Source organism: Carcharhinus amblyrhynchos, chromosome 11 (genome assembly GCF_965287045.1).
Source record: "Carcharhinus amblyrhynchos chromosome 11, sCarAmb.v2.hapA, whole genome shotgun sequence".
NCBI lineage: Eukaryota > Metazoa > Chordata > Chondrichthyes > Carcharhiniformes > Carcharhinidae > Carcharhinus > Carcharhinus amblyrhynchos.
The window spans coordinates 16,154,478-16,179,562 of NC_137334.1; the positions used below are offsets into that span (position 1 = coordinate 16,154,478).

The 25,085-nt window shown below is 43.0% G+C and overlaps 1 protein-coding gene across 5 annotated transcripts in view; it reads right to left on the minus strand.

The window, feature by feature from the left end:
• Positions 1-4,269: 4,269 nt before the first annotated feature.
• trak2 (trafficking protein, kinesin binding 2) overlaps positions 4,270-25,085 on the minus strand; it is a 71,286-nt gene continuing 50,470 nt past the window's right edge. For all 5 annotated transcript variants that reach the window (XM_080198612.1, XM_080198615.1, XM_080198613.1 and 2 more), the window contains 7 exons: positions 23,647-23,723; positions 22,976-23,176; positions 19,543-19,847; positions 17,256-17,555; positions 12,779-12,878; positions 9,230-9,928; positions 4,270-4,505 (listed from right to left, as the gene is read on the minus strand). In XM_080198612.1, the coding sequence (XP_080054738.1) occupies positions 9,241-9,928; positions 12,779-12,878; positions 17,256-17,555; positions 19,543-19,847; positions 22,976-23,176; positions 23,647-23,723 (1,671 nt within the window). In that variant the 3' untranslated portion in view covers positions 4,270-4,505; positions 9,230-9,240. The remainder of the gene's footprint in view (positions 4,506-9,229; positions 9,929-12,778; positions 12,879-17,255; positions 17,556-19,542; positions 19,848-22,975; positions 23,177-23,646; positions 23,724-25,085) is intronic.

Consider the following 25,085-nt stretch of genomic DNA (forward strand, 5'->3'; position numbering starts at 1 on the left):
TGGATCCAAAACATAGAAACAGTAAACGTAGCACAGAGAAGGCCATTTGGCCCATTACGTCTATGCTGGTAAGGTTAAGAGAGTCCTTAAGAGGAAGCTGGTCCTGTTTGAGATGGGGGAGAGCTAGGGGCCTTTATTTATCAGTCATTATTCAAATATAAACTCAAAACATCTCAAAACGATTTAATTTCACACTGAGCTGAGTCTCAGGGAAAGGAAGACAATACTGACCTTCTCAGATGGAGAAACCGGCAGTGAGTTGCTGGGGTTTCACATGGACGTGGGTGGTGTGGATTCTCTACCCAGCACCCATTACCCCATCCAGTCAGAGGCTGATTCTCCACTGTATGGCCTGATGGGAAAAAAACAGGCCGCAGCCAGCAACCAAACGGTCACCATGGCAACCAGAACACTCCCCATTCTTCATAACCAGTGACCATGAAACAAACAGGTGGAACTCTGACCAGACGTCATCATGGTGTATTGTTCTCAGCATTGCTATGAAGCATCATGCTATTCTGAGAGAGAAAGACAGGGAGAGAAAGAGGGGGAGAGAGAGTGAGGGAGAGAGAGAGGGCAAGGATGAGAGAGGAACACAAAGAGAGACAGGCAAAGACACAGAGAGAGAGAGGAAGACAAGAAGGGAGAGAGAGGAAGAGAAAGAGAACGAGAGAGAGGGCGAGAAAGAGATGAGGGTCACACGGGAGACACAGAGGAGAGGGAGAAAGAAAAGGAGAGGGAGAGAGAATGAGAGAGAAGGCAAGAGAGAGAGATCAGAGAGACTCAGAGTGAGAGACAGAGAGAGAGAGAGAAAAAGAGAGAGAGAGAAAACGATAGAGATATTGAGGGGGAAGAGAGAAGGGGAGAGAAAGAGAGAGAATTAGAAACATACAATTCCTACAGCGCAGTAGGAGGCCATTTGGCCCATCAGGTCTGCACCGACTACAAAAACAGGCCATAGCCAGCAACCAAACCATGGCGACCAGAACGATCCCCCAGAGGAGTAAGGGAGAGAGGGAGAGAGAATGATAGATAGAGAGAGAAAGAGAGGGGGACAGAGGGAGGGAAAGAATGAAAGAATGGATGAGAAAGAGAGAGAGGGAGAGGGAGAGAGAAAAAGGATTACTAAAATCTTTTTTTCACCGAAGAGCAGAACGTAGGGACAGTGAAAGCCTAGAAGTTTATATTGTTGGATTCTTTTGTGTTTTTGCTGTGGAGGTTGTTGTTGTTGGGTTTATTGGTTTTTTTTTATATGCTGAGGTTGTTGTTGAATTTGTTGGTGTTTTTGCTGTGAGGATGTTGTTGGATTTGTTGGTGTTTTTACTTTGGTAATTGTTTTTGGGTTTGTTGGTGTTCTATTTGTTGGTGGTTTTTCTGTGGAGATTGTTGTTGGATTTGTTGGTGTTTTTTCTGTGGAGTTGTTGTTGTATTTGTTGATGTTTTTACTGTTGATGTTCTTGTTGGATTTCCTGGTCATTTTGCTGCTGTGGTTGGTGTTGAAATTGTTGGTGTTTTTAGTGTGGAGATTCTGGTTGGATTTTTTAAGTGTTTTATTGGGGAGACTGTTGTTGAAGTTGCTGTTCTTACTGTGGAGGCTGTTGTTGGATTTGTTGGTGTTTTTACCAGAGGTTGTTGATGGATTTGTTGTTGTTCACTGTGGAGACTGTTGTTGGATTTGTCAGCATTTTTACTGTGGAGGTTGTTGTTGGATTTGTTGGTGCTTTTAAGATGGACATTGTTGTTGGATTTGTGTTTTTATTGTGCATTTGTTGGTGTTTCTCCTTTGGAGGTTGTTGTTGGTTTTGTTGGTGTTTTTACCAGGGAGGCTGTTATTGGATTTATTGATGTTCATTCCGGAGGTTGTTGGATTTGATGTTGTTTTTACTGTGGAGGTGGTTATTGGATTTGTTGGTGCTTTTACTGTGGAAGTTGTTGTTGGTTTTGTTCATGCTTCTACCAGGGAGGTGGTCATTGGACTTGTTGGTGTTTTTACTGTCAAGTTTGTTGTTGGAAATGTTATTAATTGTGCAGTTTGTTGTTGGATTTGTTGGTGTTTTTACTGTGGAGATTGTTGTTGGATTTGTTGGTGTTTGTAGTGTGGAGGTTGTTGTTGGATTTGTTAGTGTTGTACTGTGGAGTTTGTTGATTTTCTTGCTGTTTTTACTATGGAGGTATTTGTTGGACTTGTTGGTGCTCTTTCTCTAGAGGTTGTTGTTGGATTTGTTGGTGTTTTTACTATGGAGATTGTTGTTGCATTTGTTGGTGTTTTTTCTGTAGAGGTTGTTGTTGGATTTGTTGGTGTTTTTGCTGTGGGGTTGTTGTTGAATTTGTTGTTTTTACTCTTAGGCTTGTTGTTGAATTTGTTGATTTTTTTGTGTGGAGCTTGTTGTTGGATTTGTTGATATTTATACTGTGGATGTCCTTGTTGGATTTGATGGTGTTTTTACTATGGAGGTCGTTGTAGGATTTGTTAGTGTTTTTTCTGTGGAGCTTGTTGGTTGTGTTGATGTTTTTGCTGTGGAGTTTGTTGTTGAATTTGTTGGTGTTTTTTGTGTGGCATTTGTTGCTGGAATTTATTGTGCTTTTATTCTAGAGATTGTTAGTTTTGATAGTGTTTTTACTGTGGAGAATGTTGTTGCTTTTTGTACTATGGAGGTTGTTGGATTTTTTGGTGCTTTTACTGTGGAGGTTGTTGTTGGGTTTGTTGATGTTTTTACTGTAGAGATTGTTGTTGAAAATGTTGGTGTTCATTGTGGATTTTGTTGTTGGGTTCGTTGGTACTTTTACTGTGGGGGTTGTTGTTGGATTTGATAGTGTTTTACAGAGGAGCTTGTTGTTGAATTTGTTAGTGTTTTACCGTCAACATTGATTATTGATGGGGAAGTTTGGGGTGGAGTTCAGTTTAGTGTTTTTAAAAAAGCTTTTCAAGACAAAATTCATCAACAGTTTCAACATTGAAAAACACCAAATTCAACAACAACCTCTGCAGCAAAAGCACCAACAAATCCAACAACAACCCCCACAGTAAAAGCACCAAATCCAACAACATCCACAGTAAAAATACCAACAAATCCAACAACAACCTCCACATTAAAAGCACCAACAAATTCAACAACAATCTCCACAGCGAAGTTTAAAGGAGATTTGAGAGGCAAATCTTTTTACACAGAGGGCGACAAGTGTCTGGAATGTGCTATCAGAGGTGACGGTAGAAACAGATAAAATTGCAATGTTTAAGAGGCATCTTGACAGATACATGCATAGTTTTATTTCATTCGTGTCACAAGTAGGCTTACATTAACACTAATGAAGTCAATGTGCAAATCCACTAGCCACCACACTCCGGTGCCAGTTTAGATACAAAGGGAGAATTTAGCATGGTCAATGCATCTAACCAGCACGTCTTTCAGAGTGTGGGAGGTAACTGGAGTACCCGGAAGAAACCCACACGGGGAGAACATGCAGACTCCACACAGACAATGACCCAAGCTTGGAAATTGAACCTGGGTCCCTGATGCTGTGAAGTAGCAGTGCTAACCGCGAATAGGTAGGGAATAGAGGGACACAGACCATGTAGTGGCAAAAGGTCTTTGGTTTAGAAAGATGCCATGTGTGGTGCAGGCTTGGTGGGCTGAAGGGTCTGTTCCAATGTTGTACTGTTCTTTGTAGGTCTCTCTCTCTCCACACTATTTTCAAGTTCAGGACCCTTTGTGCTATATTCCAAATGCCACAGAGACAGAGAATTTCAACTGAAAGGGACTTGAAGTGCCTCAGCATTCATTTTGGAAAAGGGCAGGTTACAGTTTAAAAGGGGCTGTCAGCAAAAGAAACCATCTTACATCTGCCAAAACCCCACTGGAATTCAAAGACCTTCAAAGAAACATCACAATGGATTTTCTTTTCTTACGGACTTTATCAATTCCATCTCCTTCATCCCATAACTTGTTCTGTTGCATGCTGGTGCGCATGTGTGTCGCAGGATTTGCGATTGGTTGTGAACTTTTAACCGGTTTTATACTTTCACCTGAATGAACTTTTAAAACAAGTAATCTAATGGCTTACTTGTTGCTCAAGGTACCTGGCTAGCACATCTCTTCAAATAGCTTTACAGGTACATATGGAACGGGGGGGAAAAACACAACAAACTGTGTTATTGCCCAAGTTCAGGAGTGGCAGAGAAAAATCTATTCACTCTTCTGACCTTGATAGTAACAGGTTGAGCTGAAGAGTGGTCCTCACATTGTAAAATGAAGCAAAAACACAAAGGGGGAAGTTACAAAACTTTTTTATTTGGGAACTGAAGTGACTCAAATCCCATGTAGCTTCATAGTTACATCAATTGTTACAATAAATATCAAATAATGCACAACAAATAGTGCTATATTTTTCTTTTCAGAGTAGTTCCAGGAGATAGATCACGAACTGAGACATCACACTAAATCCAGCCAGGTGCCAATACTGGGATGCAATGTTTAATTTCTTGTCCACTGCGCATCAGAATACAACTGTGAAGAAGCAAGCAAAGCTATTCACCCACTGGGACAAAATAAATCCCTCCCCCAGCCCCACCCACCCAAAACAAAGCTTTTAGTGCAAGATTTTCCCAGAAACCATCAAATAAAAATGCAACAACGCAGGAGGCTGGAGATGGCCTAGGTTCGGGAAAGACTAATCGGTCACATTGCACGCTGGCCCGAGACCTGAACTAATCAGGGAAACAAAAAAATACCCTTCTCTCTACATTCTGTCTACTTCTGGGCCAGCGACTGGGCCCCTTCCCAAAAGTAGAAGGTACATATTCTGCCCCATGCTCATTCAGTAATAACATCACTTTAATCTTTGGTCAACCTATAATCTCAATCCTGCTTTATGTATAAAATTGAGTGGAAGTAACAATAGAGGTGTCCGAATACAGATTTAACTGAGCTCATAACAAATGAATGTTTCCGCTTCACTCTCCCTGAGCCAGGGGAACTGATTGACGGCAGCGGCTAGCCTGCATTTAAGACAGATTCCTTAAGATTGAACGAGATGTCACCTTTGTAGAGCACAGCTTGGGTTCGAGATCATCTCCTTGAACAGCACCTAAACAAAAGGTCCCTCCTACTTTTCCCTGTGTTTCCCTTGGAGGAGAGGTTCCCTTACTAACATGTAAACGCACATCATCTCCAATCCCTATATTTATCAAAGTGCTGTGTTTAATTATTATACATTTACAAACCTTGGCAAAGTTGAAACAGTGGAGCTCCCAGTATCTGGTCATTTAGCATTTAAGAGCTACTCAGTTTCTATTCACTTTGGCTAAATCTTTCTTTCAACACACTTGTCAGTTATCCGGGGAGTACCAACTGCCTATAAAGGGGTTCTGGGACAACTACACGTGGCCGTGTCAGTCACAAGCTTTATGGTTAGGGACTGGGCAAAGGACTTGCTGCTCCAAGTCTGATTTGGTCATTTTTACACAGCCACAAGTACCAACAGTTGAGTGTGGAGGTGATCCATTATCTACAGATACAGGGGCAGTGGGCAGGCACCACCACTGCACAGTAAGCAGTTGCAGTGAGAACACTGGAAGGTTACAGCTGAAGGAATTCCACATTCTGTACTGAGGTCAGCTTGGTGCCAAGTCCACTATCATTGTCCCCTCCTTTCATCGAGCAACTTTTCCTGTAGGATCCTGTCCAACCCACTTTACTCTCAGGATTCTGCAACAATATACCCCACTGTACAACTGCCTTCCTGGAGATGCTCACATCCAGCTAATCATCCGCAAGTGAAGACAAGACCAGACTCCTAATCTAACCATCTCATGACATGGAGGTGCTGGAGTTCAACTGGGGTGAGCACAGTAACAAGTCTCACAACATCAGGTTAAAGCCCAACAGGTTTATTTGTTATCACAAACTTTCGGATTGCTGCTCCTTCATCAGATGAGTGGATGAAGGACTTTCATCACCTGATGGAGGAGAAGTGCTCCAAAAGCTTGTGATACCAAATAAACCTGTTGGGCTTTAACCTGGTGTTGTGTGGCTTCTTACTGGAACCATCTCATGGAAGGAAGTGGCTTGCAATTTGTGAAGGGATTTGAATCTCTTGAAACACAATAATACAAAGGGTCAACAATTTAATGTGCTTCTAAACTAGCAATGACCAACAAATAAATAACTCATTATCTCTTGAGTAACCTTCCCACATTCCAACAGAAGTCTCCTTTATCATCTTGGGACCAAGGGCTCTTAGGTTCCCAAAGAGGTTTTCATTTTCTGCTCATTGCAACCAACCTGGTTACAAATGTGTGCCCTCCTTCAATATGCAGTCAGAGACGGTCGGTCAGATATCCCCGGGTTTATATCGTCTAACCCAACCGTGGGGTGTGCAGAATGAAGTCCGAATCGCAGTTTTGTGGATTTCACAGACCCGTTTGAATTTCAATGGGTAAAAAAAGGGCAAATTTTTAATCATACATCTCCACAGATTTCCTTATCTTTATAGCATTTAAGCTTACCAATCAAAAAGTTCTTTGTTTTAAAAAGTGCAAAACCAAATCTTGTGTCGAAAAGATGTGAAATTTACTTGTTTCATTGCTGCTATTAACAAAAATCTCAGTAGACCCAGATATACCAAAACCATTAACAGAGATATCATTGACGTGTCTTTAGAAAAACAATATTGCTTCGCCTTATCTTTTTAAAAAATTGTGCTTTGCAGATTGGTAAACACAAACATACATTAAACGTTATTCCATTCAAAAGGTGCATTCAAAACTAACGTAGGGGTTACCAACCCTCCAGGGCTAAACTGGAGCTTTCAGGAATTGCAGGTTGATTTCCAGGAATGCAGGAAGCATTGTGACAAGATTCATAGAAGGATTAAGTAATATATGTTCTTCTACATTTTCTTTAAGTTCTGAAACTGCTGACCACTCGAGAGGCAGTCACCTAACTGGGTTACAAAGTGGTGACATTTTGATGGATTTTAGATGGTGGAGTAGTGTGAAGATGGACATGTCGGAGTGTGTGGGGTGGAGATCATGCAAGTCAACTGTCTGGAATTTGTCCAGGAGCTCCCAACCCTAACCCTACCAGTGGGCTTGATTCATCACCACTTCAACTGAACCCTTCTTATTGGTCAAAACGCAAGTTAATTCCCAGCACTGGAGGCAAGAGAGGGGGTGGGAGAAGACGACAAAGGGAAGAAAAGCAGGGCTGGAGGGGTATGAAGACTGACAGGAGGACAGGGGTGGAGAGAAGACTGAGTTTGGGGGTAGGGGGAGGTGCAGGTGCGAGTGTAGACTGAAAAGGGGAAGGTGGTGTGGGCAAGACCAAGAGGGGGACAGGAAGTGGGAAACCAAGGAGGAAGGGAGGATGAAACCCCTTTTCATAATTACAGCAAAGCAATGAAAACTCAATGATATTTTCTTGAAATAGATTCTGAACTTGTATGTATATATACAGCAAATAAAATAAAATAATCAATCTGCAGCATGCTAGTAATAATGTCCAGAATTCTATTAACATTTAAAGCCATATCTCCAGGCACCTTTGTCAGATTGGTATCCCACTTGGATTAGCTACATTTTCCCCTACACCACCTGCACCGTGTCATCAGGGTTGATTTTGTGTTTGCAACTGCACAAGACTGAACAAAAGCCTGGGCAATTTGGTTGTGGTGAATTCTCCTCTCAATTTCACATCCTCATTTTGTAGATTCCCATGGGATTTTTTTTTGTCCCTACATTCTACACCTCAAACTTCCAGCAGATGAAATCCATTGCACCATCACTCAACTCAGGCTGCATTTCTCACACCAGACTGTCCCTCTCATTGTACTCCAAACCGAGATGCCAAACGCACACAATATGAGGATTAGAAATAAATAAACCTGCAGCTAACCAAACCTCAACGGGCATTGCTCGCAATTCCACTTGAATTTTCGCCAGCTTTGGCAGACTTCAAACTGAATTTGGTTGCCGGTTTCCTTACATTACAAAGCATTGCAAAAAGAAAACGGGGCACCGTGGGAATTTATATCAAGCAGCCTCCACTATCATCCCAGTGTCAACCCTGGATTGCACATTATTTAATGCACCCGATTTTAACCTTAAAGGTTTTCAATCCCGTGTTGCCAAGGCTGTGCATTGTGCACACTGCTCCTAATTTCCAGTCAAAAGTACATAATGTGCTCGATGAGCACAGCTCTGACAATTGTGATAGGTCTAGAATCGCAGACACTGGGCAGAATCTTACCGCCTTGCCCGCCCAAGGTTCGTACGATCCCACCCAAGGCCAAGGGAGAATGCCGTTGTCTGGGCCTTGCCGCCCCTGGAATTTGGCCATACTGTCAAAAGAGGTGTGTGCAAAACCTCAAATGTACCTATTCTCAAGACACCCCCATCCTCTCCCCAAAAAACATAACTTGTTAAATAGGGTTCCAGAAAACCTAACTTCACAAACCTTATTAAATACTCAGAGGTGGTTCATGTCAAAAATATTGTATGCAAGATGATCGCAGAGGCAAAGGGATTACATTTCTCTGCAAAATAGGTCCTCGGATAGTGAACTAATTTAAAAATTTGTCAATGCAATTGTGATTTAAAACTGCCCGCTGGTTCCAAAGGTGCGAACAACAAAGAAATCCAGCAGGACTCTCACTGTATCGGGGCCATCAGCGATTCCCCCACGTGCTCACTTGTAACCGTTCGGTAGCCCTGCCAGTGGCTTCTAGAACTGTGCTTCTCCCAGACAGGATTTTTGGGACTGTGCTTTAGTTCTGTGCTCTATTGAAGTTAACAGCAAGATAACTCCCCTGGGAAAGAGAATGAGTGTTCAGAAATTGTGCTTAAGTTGCTTACTTCTGTCAATTAGTGTTGATCTGCCACTTCCCACGCACTGTGCCTCATTTGTCAGACCTTTTGCAAACCCTCAAAACGTCCACAACAGCCTTTTTATTTTGCCCCTCTTCTCTACCCTCACCTCATCATTATACAGTTCCCTTCACTTTACCCCTCACCTGAAAACCATCACCATTTCTCTCTCCAGCTCAATCTCCCTTTCTGCTCCCTCACTCACTTACACTCACCATCTTCAGACTTTCAGGGACATTGCAACAAAAGAAACAACAACTCCTTCTTCCAGTTAGCACTGCTGCGGGGGCGGGGAGAGGGGGAATTTTTCCTCGGGAAAGGGGGAGGTGGGGGAACGAGAGAACAAAACATTTACGCCAGTGATACCTTCTCGGCCATCACTGCGCCGGTAAATCCAACTTGGCTTCAGTCGCTCCTTCGTTTAAGCCGCTCATTTTTGGTACTGGCATGCCAAGTCCACCAATCACACTGGGGAGGCTCTGGTTCCGCCTCAGGCCTCCCAGAAGGCCGGTCCCCATGAACACTGACGATTCGGGCCTGCGCTGCCTGCTCTTGCACTCTGCGCTTTCGTTGCGCTCCGGAAGGTTCTGGGGCTGGACCACCTGGGCGATCCCCATTTTTTGCAGCTTCTTGACCAAGTTCAGATTGATGGGGGCGGAATCGGCACGGCTCCGCCCTGGCTTCAGGCAGTAAACTTCCTGGAGCAGCGTCTCGGCGGGCCGCGAGGCCAGGAAGTTGTCAATGGCCCCCCGCGTATCGAAGGGCAAGGGTGAGGGACACGGGGAGCCGGAGGGAGAGTTTGGCGGGGTGCACGGTATGGTCAAAGTCTTGGGGCGAGTCACAGACGGGCATTTCAACAGGGGACAACGATAAATACCAGCGGAGATCCCACGATCAAGCAGGAGTTTCGTCAGATTGCTGGTAGTGCTCAGAGTGGTCGTTGACTCCCTTCTTTTCACGCAGGATTCGCCAATGCTTGGGCGGCAAGAAGCTATTGGGGTGCTTGGATTGGTGAGCATACTGGCAGATGATCCCCCTGTAGTTGGAACTGGAGTATATGTGAAGCTAAAACAAAGAACAGAAACAGAGAAATCAAACAGGAATATTTCACAAAGCAGGATCCCAAAAAACTGGATTTCCCCACCAGACAGCAGTACTACTCTGTACAAGCCATGAGGGTTTCAGCCACTAAACCACCATGTTATGTCTGGACAATATGCAACTGAGCCATCCATGGATATTTGGATGAATCCTGGCGATCCAATTTTAAGGTTTAATATATTCTACTTCCCAGACGCCCATTTGGATATTACAGAGATTCAAGTTTTTAAGAGGCTCTTAAAGTGGGTGAAGTCACAAACTAAAAAAAAGTGAAAACATGGGAGCAGAAAACAAAAGGAGGGAGGGCAGAGAGACGAAAAGAAAGAGGGAGGGGGAGGGGAGCAGTGGCCAGACGAGAGGGAGGGAGGAGAGGGAGGGCGGAGAGGGAATAAAAGTCTTGCATTTTCACATCAAGACACCCAGAAAGATTTTTTAAAACAGTCAATGAAGTTTTTCTGCAGTTTAGTCACTGCTGCAACGTTGGAAATCACAGCAGCTAATTTTCACATAAGTTCCCACAGACAGCAAATCGATAATGATCAGATAACCTGCATTCCTTTTAATTTAAATTGATATTGGGATAAATACTGATCCAAGACACCAGGAAGATTCTCCTGGTTTTCTTTGTAATTGTGTCATACAATCTTCTAACCCAGTTAGGACATTGGTTTAACATCTTACCCAAAAGACAGCACGTCTGGCAGTGCAGCAATCCGTCAGTACTGCAATGGAATGTTAGCCTATTATGTGCTCACGTTTCTGGAGTGGGTCTGGAACCTAACTTATAGGTGAGAAGGTTACCACCAAGTCAGGGCTGATACTATTAGCATACATAAGATGCTGGTACAAATGTCCTTTACCCATCAGTTTAACAGGTTAACTGCTGTTAAAATAGAAACATACACTTAAGATTCATAAGTCTAAGATGTTAGAATGCTATTATTGTTAGGCTTGATTCAATGCATAAGACCAACTCAGCTAGATCTTAACCTGGACATTTAACTAAATATTTCAAATCAAGATGATTGCTCTGTTATTGTCCATAATTACCCATGTACTTACTTATATTACACAGATTACACAACACAGCATAGAAACAGGCTGTTCAGCCCAACTAGTCTATGCTGAGTTTATGCTCCACATAAACCAGCTCCTATCCCACTTCCAATCTAACAGCATATCCTTCAATTCAATTAGACTGTGCCCTTTCTCCTCCATCATAACCTTTTAAAAGATATATTCCAAATACATACTGTCCCCATGCAAAAACTCTCCCTCCCTTCCTGGGCCAGCTGTCACTTGTTCTTAAGTTTTGCTACATCTTTATTGCAATTTCTCCCAGTTCCCATTAATCACTGACTTTCTACTGAGTTCCAGATGTTCCATCTCCACTTATACATCCAACACATTACATTTGATTCATCACTGCTGGCTGACAAGTAATCATTTAGCCGCACAATGGTTAGCACTACTGTAGCATAGACAAGGGTCATGGGTGGAGAGGGGACTCAATGTTAAAATGGTGGCGCGGGCTCGTTGGGCCGAAGGGCCTGTTTCCCATGTTGTGTTGTTCTTTGTCTCAGCGCCAGGGACCCGCTTCGGGGAACAGGCTGTGTGAAGTTTATACATTCTCCCCATGTCTGTGTGGGTTTCCTCCAGATGCTCCGGTTTTCTCCCACAGTCCGAAAGACGTGCTGGTTAGGGTGCATTGGCCATGCTAAATTCTCCCTCAGTTTACCCAAATAGGTGTTGGAGTGTGGCGACTAGGGGATTGTCACAGTAACTTCATTGCAGTGTTAATGTAAGCCGACTTGTGACAATAATAAACTTTTTCACCAACTCATGTTCTACAGTCATGTAGTTCAAGTGTATATCCAAGTTTTTTTTTAAAATGTCATGCGAGTTTCCATCTCTACCACCCTTTCAGCAGTGAGTTCCAGATCCCTACCACCCAACTGGTGAATACATTTGCCTTCGAATCCTCTCTAATCTGCTACTTATTATCAAATTTATGTTCCTTCTATGAGCCTTTCAAATCACGGACAACAGGTTCATGGTATCTGCTCTATCTAGTTTCCTCAATTTCATACGTTTCATCCAATCGGGGGGGGTGTGGACAGATCTCCCATACACTGCACACACTTGCACCCAGTATATGGAATATTAGGGCGCATGCCTAGCAGTCTGCAGCCAACATCCCTGGCAAGCTTAAAACATGCCTTCTTCCCCCTACTGATGTGAAACTCCCGACTGACAGGCAGCACAGTGGTTAGCACTGCTGCCTCACAGCGCCAGGGACCCAGGTTCTCTGGCTTCATTCACAAAAAGATGTGCACATCCTCCCCATGGCGTGCGTGGACTTCTTCCGGGCTCCAGATTCCTCCACATTCCAAAGATGTGCAGGTTAGGTGGATTGGCCATGTTAAGTTGTCCCTTAGTGCCAAGGGGACTAGTTAGAATAAATGCATGGGGTTGTGGGGATAGGGCCTGGTTGGGATAGTGATCAGTGTAGATCCGATGGGCCGAATGGCCTCCTGCACTGTAGGATGCTATACTGTGATGAAAAGCGTATGGGAAAATTAAGTGTGGTAGCTCGCTGAAAACGAAAAAAAAACCCTCCAGATTTCAGCCTTTGAAACATTTTAAATTCTTTTGGGAAAATCCTGCCCCAGATTCAAGGATCTTAAAATAGCAGCTTTGGCAAATTTTCTCCCTTCATTTGTTGTTGGCAGCGTCAGAAATATGAAGCATCAAACAAGACATCGGATCAACGGAGGTCACAGGTAAGCAATACAACACAAGCCAGCATCCCACCTTGTTGTGACTTGAGCAACGTCTGTAGGATGGAGAATGCGACAGGTGGTGAAGGTGAAAGTAGAATTAGTCTGTGACAGACATTTCCCAGGGTTCCGCACTAAGAAGAGACAGAAAGTTTATGCATGATGGTGCTGATTTCAAACACAAATATGCAGTCTCAACATTTCAAGGGCCCCAGTTCCAAAGCACATTCTGATCACCCATCTGTGCCATGCATTCACAATACGTTGGCACAGACAATGCCAACACCATGAATAGGCAGGGGCTGAAACAGCCCAGACCAAACAACCACAGATTTTTCATTCAGCCAAAGGTAATGTTCACCATCTTTACTAAGTCCTTCTGCAAATGCATAATGCGATCAAGAACAGAGACAGCAGAATTATTGGCTCAATCCTCCATTTCATCTCTCCAAAGTAAAACATGGTATTCTATTGTTGGACAAGATATGACCGCATCCTCAAGATAGGATCCTTACATGTCCTTGTTTCTATCTGGTATCCTAAGGGCCACCTCATCCTCTTGTAAGGAAAGTTTACATATTGTAAAAATACCAGCTTTTAGCCAGAAGGATACCAGAAGATTGGAAAACAGCCAATGTGGCACCCTTGTTCAAAAAGGGAGAAAGGTAGGAGGCAGGAAACCAAAGGCCAGTTAGTTTAACATCTATTTTTGGCGAGATGCTGGAGTCAAAGAGGAGACAGCTAATAATTTAGGAAAACTGAATATAATCAAACATGGCTTTATGAAAGGTAATTCATGTTTGACAAATTTGCTTGAATTTTTTGAGGATGTAACAGAGAGATATAGTGTATTTAGATTTCCAAATGGCATTTGGAAGGCAAATGGGATGCTGGCCTTCATAGCGAGGGGGATTGAATATAAAAGCAGGGAGGTCTTGCTGCAACTGTACAGGGCACTGGTGAGGCAGCAGCTGGAGTACTGTGTGCAGTTTTGGTCGTCGCACTTGCACAAGGATATTTTGGCCTTGGAGGGAGCGCAGAGGAGGTTCACTTGGCTGATACTGGAGTCGAGGGGGTTGAGCTATGAAGAGAGGCTGAATAGACTGGGCTTGTACTCGTAGGAGTTTAGAAGGATGAGGGGGGATCTCTGAGACATATAAGATGATGAAGGGGATGGATAGGGTAGAGGTGGAGAGGTTCTTCCCGCTCAGAAGGGACAGCAGGACTAGAGGGCACAGCCTCAAGATAAGGTGGGGGGGGGGGCGCAGTTTAGAACAGAGCTGAGGAGGAACTTCTTCACTCAAAGGGTGATGAATCTCTGGAATTCTCTGCCCGTTGAAGTGGTGGAGGCTACCTCGCTAAATATATTTAAGACGCGGGTAGATAGGTTTTTGATAGGCAAGGGAATTAAGGGTTATGGGGAGAAAGCGGGAAAGTGGAACTGAGCCACTTCAGATCAGCAATGATCTTACTGAATGGCGGGGCAGGCTCGAGGGGCTAGATGGCCTACTCCTGCTCCTATTTCTTATGTTCTTATGTGACAAGGTGCCACATAAAGAGGCTGGTGCATAAAGTAAAAGCCCATGGAATTGGAAGGAGAGTATAAGCATGGATTGAAAACTGGCTGCCACATCAAAAACAGAGTTGGAATAAATGGTCCTTTTCAGAATGGTTCAGATTAGGTTTGCTAGTGTCACACGGGAGGATTTAAACTAGTTAAACTAGGGAGGTGGGAACCAAAGCAAAGGCGAATTAAAAGGGGAATCAGAGAGTAGGGCCAGTAAGACTCAAACAGCAGGCAGGGTAGGTTTGCTTTTCAAAGAAGGTCTGGTGGATTGAAGTGCATTTGTTTCAATGTGAGAAGTGAAACAGGTAAGGCAGATGAACTTAGAGTTTGGATTAGTACTTGGAATTATGATGTTGTTGCCAGTACAGAGACTTGGTTAAGGAAGGACAGGATTGGCAGCTTAACATTCCAGGATACAGATGTTTCAGATGGGATGGAGGAGGCTGTAAAAGGGGTGGGGGAGTTGCACTATTGGTTAAAGATATAGTACTGCAGGAGGACACCTCGGAGGGCTCATACAATGAGGCAATATGGGTAGAGCTCAGGAATAGGAAGAGTGTAGTCACAATATTGGGGATTTACTCTAGGCCACCCAACTGCCAGCAGGAGATAGAGGAACAAATATGTAGGCAGATTTTGGCAAGGTGTTAAAGTAATAGGGTTGTTCTGGTGGGAGATTTTAACTTCTCCTATATTGACTGGGACTCACTTAGTGCTAGGGGCATGGATGGGGCAGAGTTTGTGAGGAGAATCCAGGAGGTCTTCTTGAAACAGTATGTAGATAGTCCAACTAGGGAAGGGGCCATACTGGACCTGGTATTGGGGAATGAGCCTGGCCAGGTGGTCGATGTTTCAGTAGGGGAGCAGTTCGGGAACAGTGACCACAATTCAGTAAGTTTTCAGGTACTGATGGATAAAGATAAATGTAGTCCTCAAGCTAAAGTGCTAAATTGGGGGAAGGCTAATTACAACAATATTAGGCAGGAATTGAAGAAGGTATATCGGGGGCAAATGTTTGAAGGCAAATCAACATCTGGCAACGTGGGAGGCTTTCAAGTGCAAGTTGATAGGGATTCAGGACTGGCACATTCCTGTAAGGATGAAGGAAAAGTATGGTAAATTTTGGGAACCTTGGATAACGAGAGATATTGTGAGCCTAGTTAAAGAGAAAAAGGAAGCATTTGTCAAAGCTAGGGGACTGGGAACACATGAAGCAAGTGTGGAATACAAGGAAAGTAGAAAGAAACTTAAGCTAGGGATAAGGAGGGCTAAAAGGGGTCACAAAAAAGCATTGGCCAGCAGGATTAATTATTCACTATTTACATTAATTATGTGGAGGAAGGAACAGAAAGCAAAATTTCCAAATTTGCCAATAATACGAAGATAGGCAGAAGGGCAAGTTATGATGAGGATACTGTGATTCAAAACAGGATATAGATAGTTCAGATAACTAGGAGAAAACCTGACAAAGGGAGTTTAATGTGGGGAAGTGACTTTGGTAGGAGGAATCAAAATCTAAATGGAGAGAGACTGAGGTGAATGAAGTACAGAGGGATCTGGGCGTTCTAGTGCATGAATCACAAAAGCTAGTAAGCAGGCCCGATAAGTAGTTAAGGAGGCAAACAGCATTTTGGCCTGAATTGCAATGGGGTTGGAGTTTAAAAACAGGGAGGTTTCGTTGCAATTGTACAGGCTGTTGGTGAGGCCCCACCTGGAATACTGTGTACAGTTTTGGTCCCCTTACTTTAATAAGGATATAGTAACATTGGAGGCAGTCCAAAGGAGATTCACCAGGCTAATTCCTGGGATGACAGGGTTACCCTATCAAGTAAATAGTCTGGGTCTGTATTCCTTGTAGCTTAGAAAAGTGAGGGATGACCTTATTCAAACATTTAAGACCCAGAGGGGGCTTGACAGGGTAGATGGTGAGATGTTTTCACTAGTGGGAAATCTCGGACAGGGGGACATAGGTACAAGATAAAGGACCAGTCATTTAAAACTGAGTGCGTAGAAATGTATTCTCACAGAGGGTGGTGAATCTCTGGAATTCACTGCCCCAAAGGGTGGTGGAGACTAGAAATATTTGAAGTGGAGATGGATAAATGTTTGATAGATTGAGTAGAGGGCAATGGGGAAATGGCAGAGAAAAGGCATTCAGACCGGAATAGATCAGCCATGATCATACTGAATGGCACAGTAGGCGTAAAGGACCTGGTGGCCCACTCCTGTTTCTATTTCTTGTATTCTTTGCTTGTTAAATGGGGAAGTATGATTCTTAAGGCAGAATAGCTCCCTTTGTTTCTCCGTTAGAAGGAAGACTTGAAATGAAGGACCTGCATGAGAAAGGCCATAGGCTAGGACAGAAAGTTAGGGACTGTGATCAAGTTAAAAGAGCAAACGTAATTAAATCAGTGTTGAATGATGCACGTATGAAACTTGTCATTTGTCACAAAAGGTATAAAAGGTATGTTTGACACAAAATATTGAATTTAATTAAGGTCAGCTATGCTTGTGTACTGAGCTTTGACACATCTCAACTTTTTGGTTAAACCTGTATGGTAGGTGCAGGTAAGTGCTTATTTATGTATTGTATGCCTAATAAATCACTGACTCTTGATGCAAGTGTGTGTGGATGGCTGAACAATGTATCCAAAATGACAATACATTTACACCATGACTTACTGGCTCCAGTACTGGTTCAATTTTCTAAGTGTCGTAGTGAGATCCGGAGGCTGTAGAAATAGTTAATATGACTCCCTCCTTTTTAAAAATTAGGAAAATCTCATGGCATTCTTCCAAGGGATGGGGAAAGAAGTAGCAGCATGATATAAAACCTTCTTAAAATGGTCAAGTCCATTACTGTCCATAAGATCATTTGCTCACTGGTTCTTATTGTACAACGTTCCAGTTTATTGATCCACTGGCTTTTGGTGGCATAACTCACCAGCTGTCGTGTCATGAGAGGAGAAGCTAGTCATTGGCAGAAAGATATCCAGCGGTTGCTCTTGCCCTTGTGGTGGCTGCTTCTGGTTCTCCTCTTTCTCCTTCTTGCCCTCAGGGGTAGAGGTACACTGGGCTTTAAAGGTGATGCCCTCCTCGCTATCCTCCTCCAGATCACACAAGCGATAGGTGCCATCTTCTGGTAGTGGCTCAAAGCCTTTAGTGAGCACCCCGGGCCGTGGGTCTAAAATCGTGCCCAGGTTGGGCTGCGCCAATTGTTGCCACTGGTGCAAAGTCATGGAACCTACCAAGTGACAGGAACAAACAAGAAAAAGAGAAAATCAGGAATCTACAGGTTTGATAAACACATTATCAAATAAGCATCAAGTCATAGAATCCCTACAGTGCAGAAGGAAACCATTGGGCCGATCAAATCTGCACCAACAACTATCCCACCCAGGCCATAGCCCCGTAATCCCACATATTTATCCCGCTAATCCCTCTAACCTATGCATTCCAGGATACTAAAGAACAATTTAGCACAGCCAATGCACCTAACCCACACATTTCTGGAGCGTGGAAGGAAACCGGAACAAATCCATGCAGACACGGGGAGAACATGCAAACTCCACAGACAGAGTGACCTAAACTGGGAATCGAACCAAATCTGTGGAGCTGTGAGGCAACTATGCTAACCACTGGGATGCCTAAGTTTAGGTGGTGAGAATACAGATATGTTTTTCAATTTTTTAAAATATAAAAACGGAACAGCTAATGTAGCAGTCAAGTTTAAACCATGTGTGGGCAGAATTGGGTATGTTGACTACTCTGTTTTGCTCTTAGTAACACTGGAGCAAAAAAATTCTTTAGGTTACATGACAGGAAATTTGCCAGGATACGCGCCAAGCCACAAAACAAAGCTAAACTCGACAAGAATTAGACAAATGGTGTCTCTAATAAAAAACGAAAAAAAACTTAGAACATCTGCATAATCTTCAAGGAGAGGTACCATGAGCTGCATAGCTAGATATTGTTGCTGATTTCAAGGACATTCTTTATCAGATTCTCTTAAAATGAATGTTTATTAGTGTCACAATTAGTTTTACATTAACAGTGCAATGATGTTACTGTGAAAATCCCCTAGTTGCCACACTCTGGCGCCTATTCAGGCATCGAGTGGGTATTTAGCATGGCCAATGCACCGAATACATATCTTTCAGACTATGGGAGGAAACCGAATCACCCAGAGGAAACCCATACTGACACAGGGATAACATGCAGGTTCCGCACGATAACTGAACAGTGCGATCGGACCACGGATGCACGTTGAAATAAAGTATTAAAATCACATAATCATACAGTGCAGAAGAGGGCCTTCAGTCCATCGAGTCCACACCAACACACTAGAAACATCTGAATTCCCACCTAATTCCACCTTCCAGCACTTGGCCCATTGCCCTGAATATTATGACGTGCCAAGTGCTCATTAAAAAATTTAATTACATGTTAAAGAATGTGAGGCAACCTGCCTCTACACCCTCCCAGGCAGAGCATTCCAGATAGTCACCACCTTCTGGGTTAAAAAGGTTTTCCTCACATCCGTCCCTAAACCTCTTGCCCCTCATCTTAAAGTTTTTTTTAAAGTTTATTTAAAAATGTCCCCTTGTGACTGACCCTTCAACTGTGGGGAACAGCTGCCCCTTTATCCACTTTGTCCATGTCTCTCATAATCTTGTACACTCAACTAGGTCATCTCTCAGTCTTTTCTGCTTCAACGAAAACAACCCAAAGTCTAATCAACCTCTCTTCATAACTGAAATGTTTCATCCCAGGGAGAATTCTGGTGAATCTTCTCTACAAACCCTCCAGTGCAATCAGATCCTTCCGATAACGTGGTGACCTGAATTCCACATAGTACTCTACTTGTGGCCGCACCAAAATTCTACACAGAACTTCCTAGAGTCCTACCATTCACTGAAAACTTTCTTGTCAAATTACTCCTTCCAAAGTGTACCACCTCACACTTTTCAGGGTTAAATTTCATCTGCCACTTATCGGCCCATTTGACCATTCTATGTCTTCTTGTAGCCCAAGGAACTCCACCTCACTGTTAACCACCCATCCAATCTTGGTGTCACCTGTTGGCCAACTTTTACCAGATCTCGCTCCAGCCCCAACGCATCTCATGGCTGCTAACATGCTAAAACATTCCAGGTGTTGGACTTGGATATTCACTTTTTAAACTAATTACAATTGTTTGGAACAGACTGCCCTTGAGACTTCCTCCTTACCTTCTATTGGCTTGACTATCTGTAGCTTCTCAGGCAGGAATGTGCGGAAACAGCTGGATACTCCAGACAAGCAGGACATCTCGGTTAGATCTGTGAGATTGGTCCCTGTAGACAGGACGCTCTCTGCTGGTGTATTACAGCCACTCCCTTCCTCTGTTGCAAGGGCCAACAGTTTCCGGTCTCGCTCATCTTCGAAGAACATTTTCTCACTCAGGTAGTTCTCCTGCCGGAGGGAGAGCCGGCGTAGGGCAGCGGCCAGGTCTTTCCCACCAGGAGTACCAGGCTTCCCGATCCTAGAAAGGGGGCTGAGAGTGAAAATAAGAGCGTGAGAAACATCTGAAAAGTTTAAGGTGGCCCAAGCTGAATTAACCAGCAATGAGTAGTTAGTGACCAGGTTAACATGCAATCACAAACTAGCAGTCCCAACTCAACTGTAAATGTAAAGATGCTAGATTACAGTGAATGCACAACTTTTATTCAGCTGAAACAATTTCACAAGTTATCAGATGATCAGAAACAGCATTTTGGTTTAATAAATCCATAGTAACCTGCTATGGATACATAATGGACTGTCAGTTGAGAATTAGAAGTCTTGTTAATAGTGTTACAAACCATGTTAATGGTAAATACAAGGGTATCCCAAAGCCCACAAAAGTAACTTGGAACACAGGTTCGTAGCAGCATATTTTTTTGTTGGGGTTATGTGAGGAATGGTGATCAACCCAGTGAGGAAACAGTCCAGTCACTGTGTGAACAATTAATAAAGTATTTATTAACTTGAGAGGCATGGTGACGCAGTAATTAGCACTGCTGCTTCACTGTGCCAGGGAACCGGGTTCGTTTCCTGGCTTGGGTCACTGTCTGTGTGGAGTCTGCACATTCTCCCCGTATCTGCATGGGTTTCCTCCCACATTCTGAAAGATGTGCTGGTTAGGCGCACTGACCCAAACAGGCACTGGACTGTGGCGACTAGGGGAATTTTACAGTAACTTCACTGCAGTGTAAGTGTAAGCCTTATTCGTGACTAATAAAATAAACTCAACTTTAAAAAAAAAAGTAACAAAAACATACATGACAAGGAGGACTATAATACTCTACAACACTTAAGAATACCAATGGCAAGACACACACAATTTTACAATCTCCAAAACTACTACTTACACAAACGCTGAGACCCTCCTTTTCCAAATTTTCTATGAGCTAAATCCAGCAAATAATTATCACAACCAAGCTATTGTGGCCAATTCTGGGAAATACTCTTCAAAGCAGAAAATGAGGTTTCTCTCGGGAAACTATAGCTGCATCACTAAAGTTTAGCTGTCTCTCTTCCTTGTCTTAATAGTAGGATTCTACAGATATATCATATCTTTCCCTTTGATTTTACCCTCCTGTGGAGCCAGTTTTTGGCAGGTACATGTCAATTTCCTAATCTCTCCACTTTGAAGTTACCACTTCTACAACCCCATTGTTTTCTTTGGCCATGTAAAATATTTGTTTTTACATTGATAGGCTAATTTGTAGCTCATCATTACTCCAAACGTTTGCCTTTAATAAACTCACTTGTTACTTGTTTTCACATCTAAAATTTTCCCTAATTCTTAACAGGGTGGAGAATTCTCCAGTGTGGAGCCTGCATGTTCTCCCCTGGTGCTCTGGTTTCCTCCGAAAGAAGCACTGGTTAGGTGCATCAGCCATGCTAAATTCTCCCCCAATGTATCCGAAAAGGCGCTGCCAGAGTGCGGCAACCAGGAGATTTTCACAGTAACTTCATTTCAGTATTAATCCTATTTGTGACATTAAAAAAAGACTTAACAAAAAGTTAAATTGGATAAATGTGGAGAAAATATTACCACTTGTGAGGAAACCATAAATATAAAGTAGTTATTCATATATCGCCATTAGGGGATTTGGGAGAAATTTTGCTTCCTAGAGGTACTCCCTAACACATGGAGCCATTCAGTGAAGACAGGAGATGTAAATTAGTGGAAGCTAGATAAGTATGAGTAGGAGAAAGATATAGAAAAGTGTGCTGATAGAGAATAAATATTAGCTAGGCTAGTTGGGACAAATGACCTGTTTCTGTGCTATACGTCCCATGTAGAAGACTTGCATTCAAATGGCATGTTTAAGAGGCCATTTTATGTATTAAACCATTGACATGATTAACCCCTGATCTCAGGCAATGTTGTGTACTTTGATTTTTGTTAAAGTGAACAAGCAATTACATCCTGTACTTACCCTTTCCTGCTGATTACACACATCATGCAGATGCCATTACTTTATTAGAATGAATCCACACTATCACACTTTGTCAACTGGGCCAAATTGGTGCTTGCAGCACAGGGTTCGATTCCTGTTCTGGCAGGGGTTGATTCAGGACCTGCCTCCTTGCTAAACCCATGATGGCAACTGTAGTATTGTGGGTCGGACCCATCTTCAAGCAGGTAACTTAAGAAGAAAGGGTGCTTTGTTCTACTGCAGCTCTACAGGACCTCGGTAAGACCACATCTGGAATACTGTGTGCAGTTTTGGTCTCCTTATTTCCAAAAGGTTATAATTGTGTTAGAAGCCGTTCATTCACAGAATTCATTCCTGGAGTGAGGGAATTAGAATAAAATCTCCACAGTGCTGAAGGAAGCGATGTGGCCCATGTGTTTACCCTGCTAGTCCCCCTGACTCCACAGATCAATTTGTCATGGCGAATCAACCTAATCCACACATCTTTGGACTGTGAGAGGAAATCCACGCACCCAGAGGAAACCCACACAGACAGAGGGAGAATTTGTAAACGCTATACAGACGGTGACCCGAGGCTGTAATTGAACCCAGGTCCTTGGCGCTGCAAGGCAACAGTGCCTACCATTGTGCCACCCAACCATTGTGCAACCCAAACTTATCTTATGAAGTAAGGAAGAATAGGTTGGGCCATAACTGTTGCAGTTAAGAATGAGAGCTGATCTTATTGAAACATACAAGTTCCTGAGGAAACTTGATAACAAGGGAATTTTATAGTAATTTCATTAACACTGCAATCTAAGCCTTACTTGTGATTAACGAATAAACTTTAAACTTTAACTTTACAAATACAGGGAGGATGATGTTTCCACTTGTCAGGTAGGCTGGGGCTAGGGTACATAGAGGTCTCCCTTTACAGATGGGGATAAGGGTAATTCTTTGCTTTTGGAAGTTCATTTGCCTGTGGAATTCTCTTCCCCAAAATGCTGTGGAGGCTGGGTCATTGAATTTGTTCATGGCAGAGTTAAGCAGAGTTTTGAGAGACAAGGGAGTCAAGGGTTAGTGATGGGGAAGTGCTGAAACATTTACACACAGAACATATAAAAAGGCATCCATGTATGTCTTCCCTTTTGCCATTCTGCCCATTAACTTCAGCCATTAAGCAGTCAAAGAGAAAATACCACTATCCATTACTTACCAGTGTGCATCCCGTTCACTTGCTGAGTTATTCGTCCCTTTTGTATCAGTTGATCCCATGACAGATTGGTGGGGTTTCACTGTCATGACAACGGATGAGCAACTTGATCCCGGAATAGATCCTGGGGGTGATACCAGCTTGTGGGATTGGATGGTTTCATTGATGCTTCTGACAGTATGGAAAACCCGTTTGTGTTGATTCCTGAGGTCAAAACACAAAGAAGAATTAGCATATTGGAAAGGAGGGGCACAGGACGGAGAGAAGAAAGGGCAAGTTAATTTTATTCAATGTCAAAATCAGGCATTCGGGGTGATTTCATGAAGCTGGTCATCTGACCAAAAACAGTGGAAATTTAGAACTTTCTCCCTCAAATGGTTATCAATGCTGGAAGTTAATTGCATATTTGAAAACTGAGAATTTTAAGTGGGGATACTAAAGAGAATGGAACCAATAATGGAGTTGAGACACTTATCAGCCAGTATCCATTTGAATGGTGGAATGGACTCAAAGAAATGAACAACCACCTCTTTGTCCCTATGTTGCAGGGCCAAGAACAATCATTCACTCCGATTTGGGAAACTGATGTTCCAGTCAGACAAAGCTGTTGCTTTTCAAAACACAGCAGGAGCAAAAATGGAAGCACTGAGAGGCAATGAGCCATTTCTGTTTACCTTTGGTCTTGAAAGGTAGACTCTTCCAGATTTAGTTCCCGGCGCATGCTTCCTTCGATCTCCGCTGCCAAAGAATCCTGCAATAATATCGCATTGTATCATCTGTTTCCAAAACTAATGTAGAATTTTTAAAAGTCATATTAGCAGCAGGAACAATAAATCACAGAGTAGACCAAACGCTAATAGTAAAATCTTATCACAACGTATAAAGTCAGTCATCACAGCGACAGAGAATTCTGGCCAACTTAGTACAAAAATTGTTGACCTGATAATTCACTGACAAAAATACAACAAAACAATTCCAAACCAAGAGATTGGGTTTGCAATGTTGCTTTAGAATGAACTACCTGTGAAATGTTCTAACATTACAGCAAAACTATTTGCTAACACACTCGTATCTAACAATCTCTTGCTACCAATTTGTTAAATTTATCCTCTTCCGTGTATCACAGTGGTTTGGATCCCGCAACATGTCAATTTTAAAATCATAATCCTCATTTTCAAATCCTTCTATGGCTTGCCCGTTCCCATCTTTAAGTTCTCAGATCTCTGCACATCCCCAATTTTCTTTGCTCCACCTTTAGTAGCATGTTTTCAACTGCCTGGATATCAAAGCTCTCGAACTGCCACCCAGTACCTTTCTGTCCATCTCCCTCTTCTCCTATAAGAGGCTAACTGACTAGGTTCTTGCCTTAATTGCTCAACAAATTTCATGCTAACGGGAAATGCCTTGGGTGGTTTTACTTTGAGAGTACGAACACTTCACCTTGTAGATTTTTATAAAATATATACAGATATCTTAATTGCGATTTCATACATTTTAAGACTGAACAAAGACCCTCAAAAAGGCCAAATCTGAGTGTGCCTGTAGTCCCTTAACAAAAGGAGTCACATTTTGGGTAAACTTGCACCTCATTATCTCGGAAGAGTCACTAACAACTGTATGCGGACTGCACAGCCCATCTTCAAAGGGAGCTTTACAAAGGCTACCAGCATTTAATAAATAAGGCTAACCAGAAGGAGGCTGATGGTCTGCTAAGACAAAAGGCCCCGTAACTTTTCTTTCAATTCATAATGGCTGAGACATTTAGCAATCTTTGAAAAACCCAGCCGCATTCCAAACGATGGAGACACGAATAGGAAAATGCTAGAAAATTTCAGTAAGTTTGACAGCATCTATGGGGAGAATCATTGGAATAGAACCAATGCTTCGAGTCTAAGTGACCCTTTGTCAGAGTGACATCCCTTGTTGCAGATCACGGAGGGGTGAAGATCAGGTGACATAGGCTTCTGGTTTGTTCAGCAAGGTAATGCTGCCTTGCTGAGCTGAATTTCTCAGTCTACTCTTTCTCATCTGACTAACAACCTCACAGACAAGCTCTGCCCAGGTTGACACCTGGCCTCATCTACACTGCTTCTGCCAGAATTTCTGTGCCATC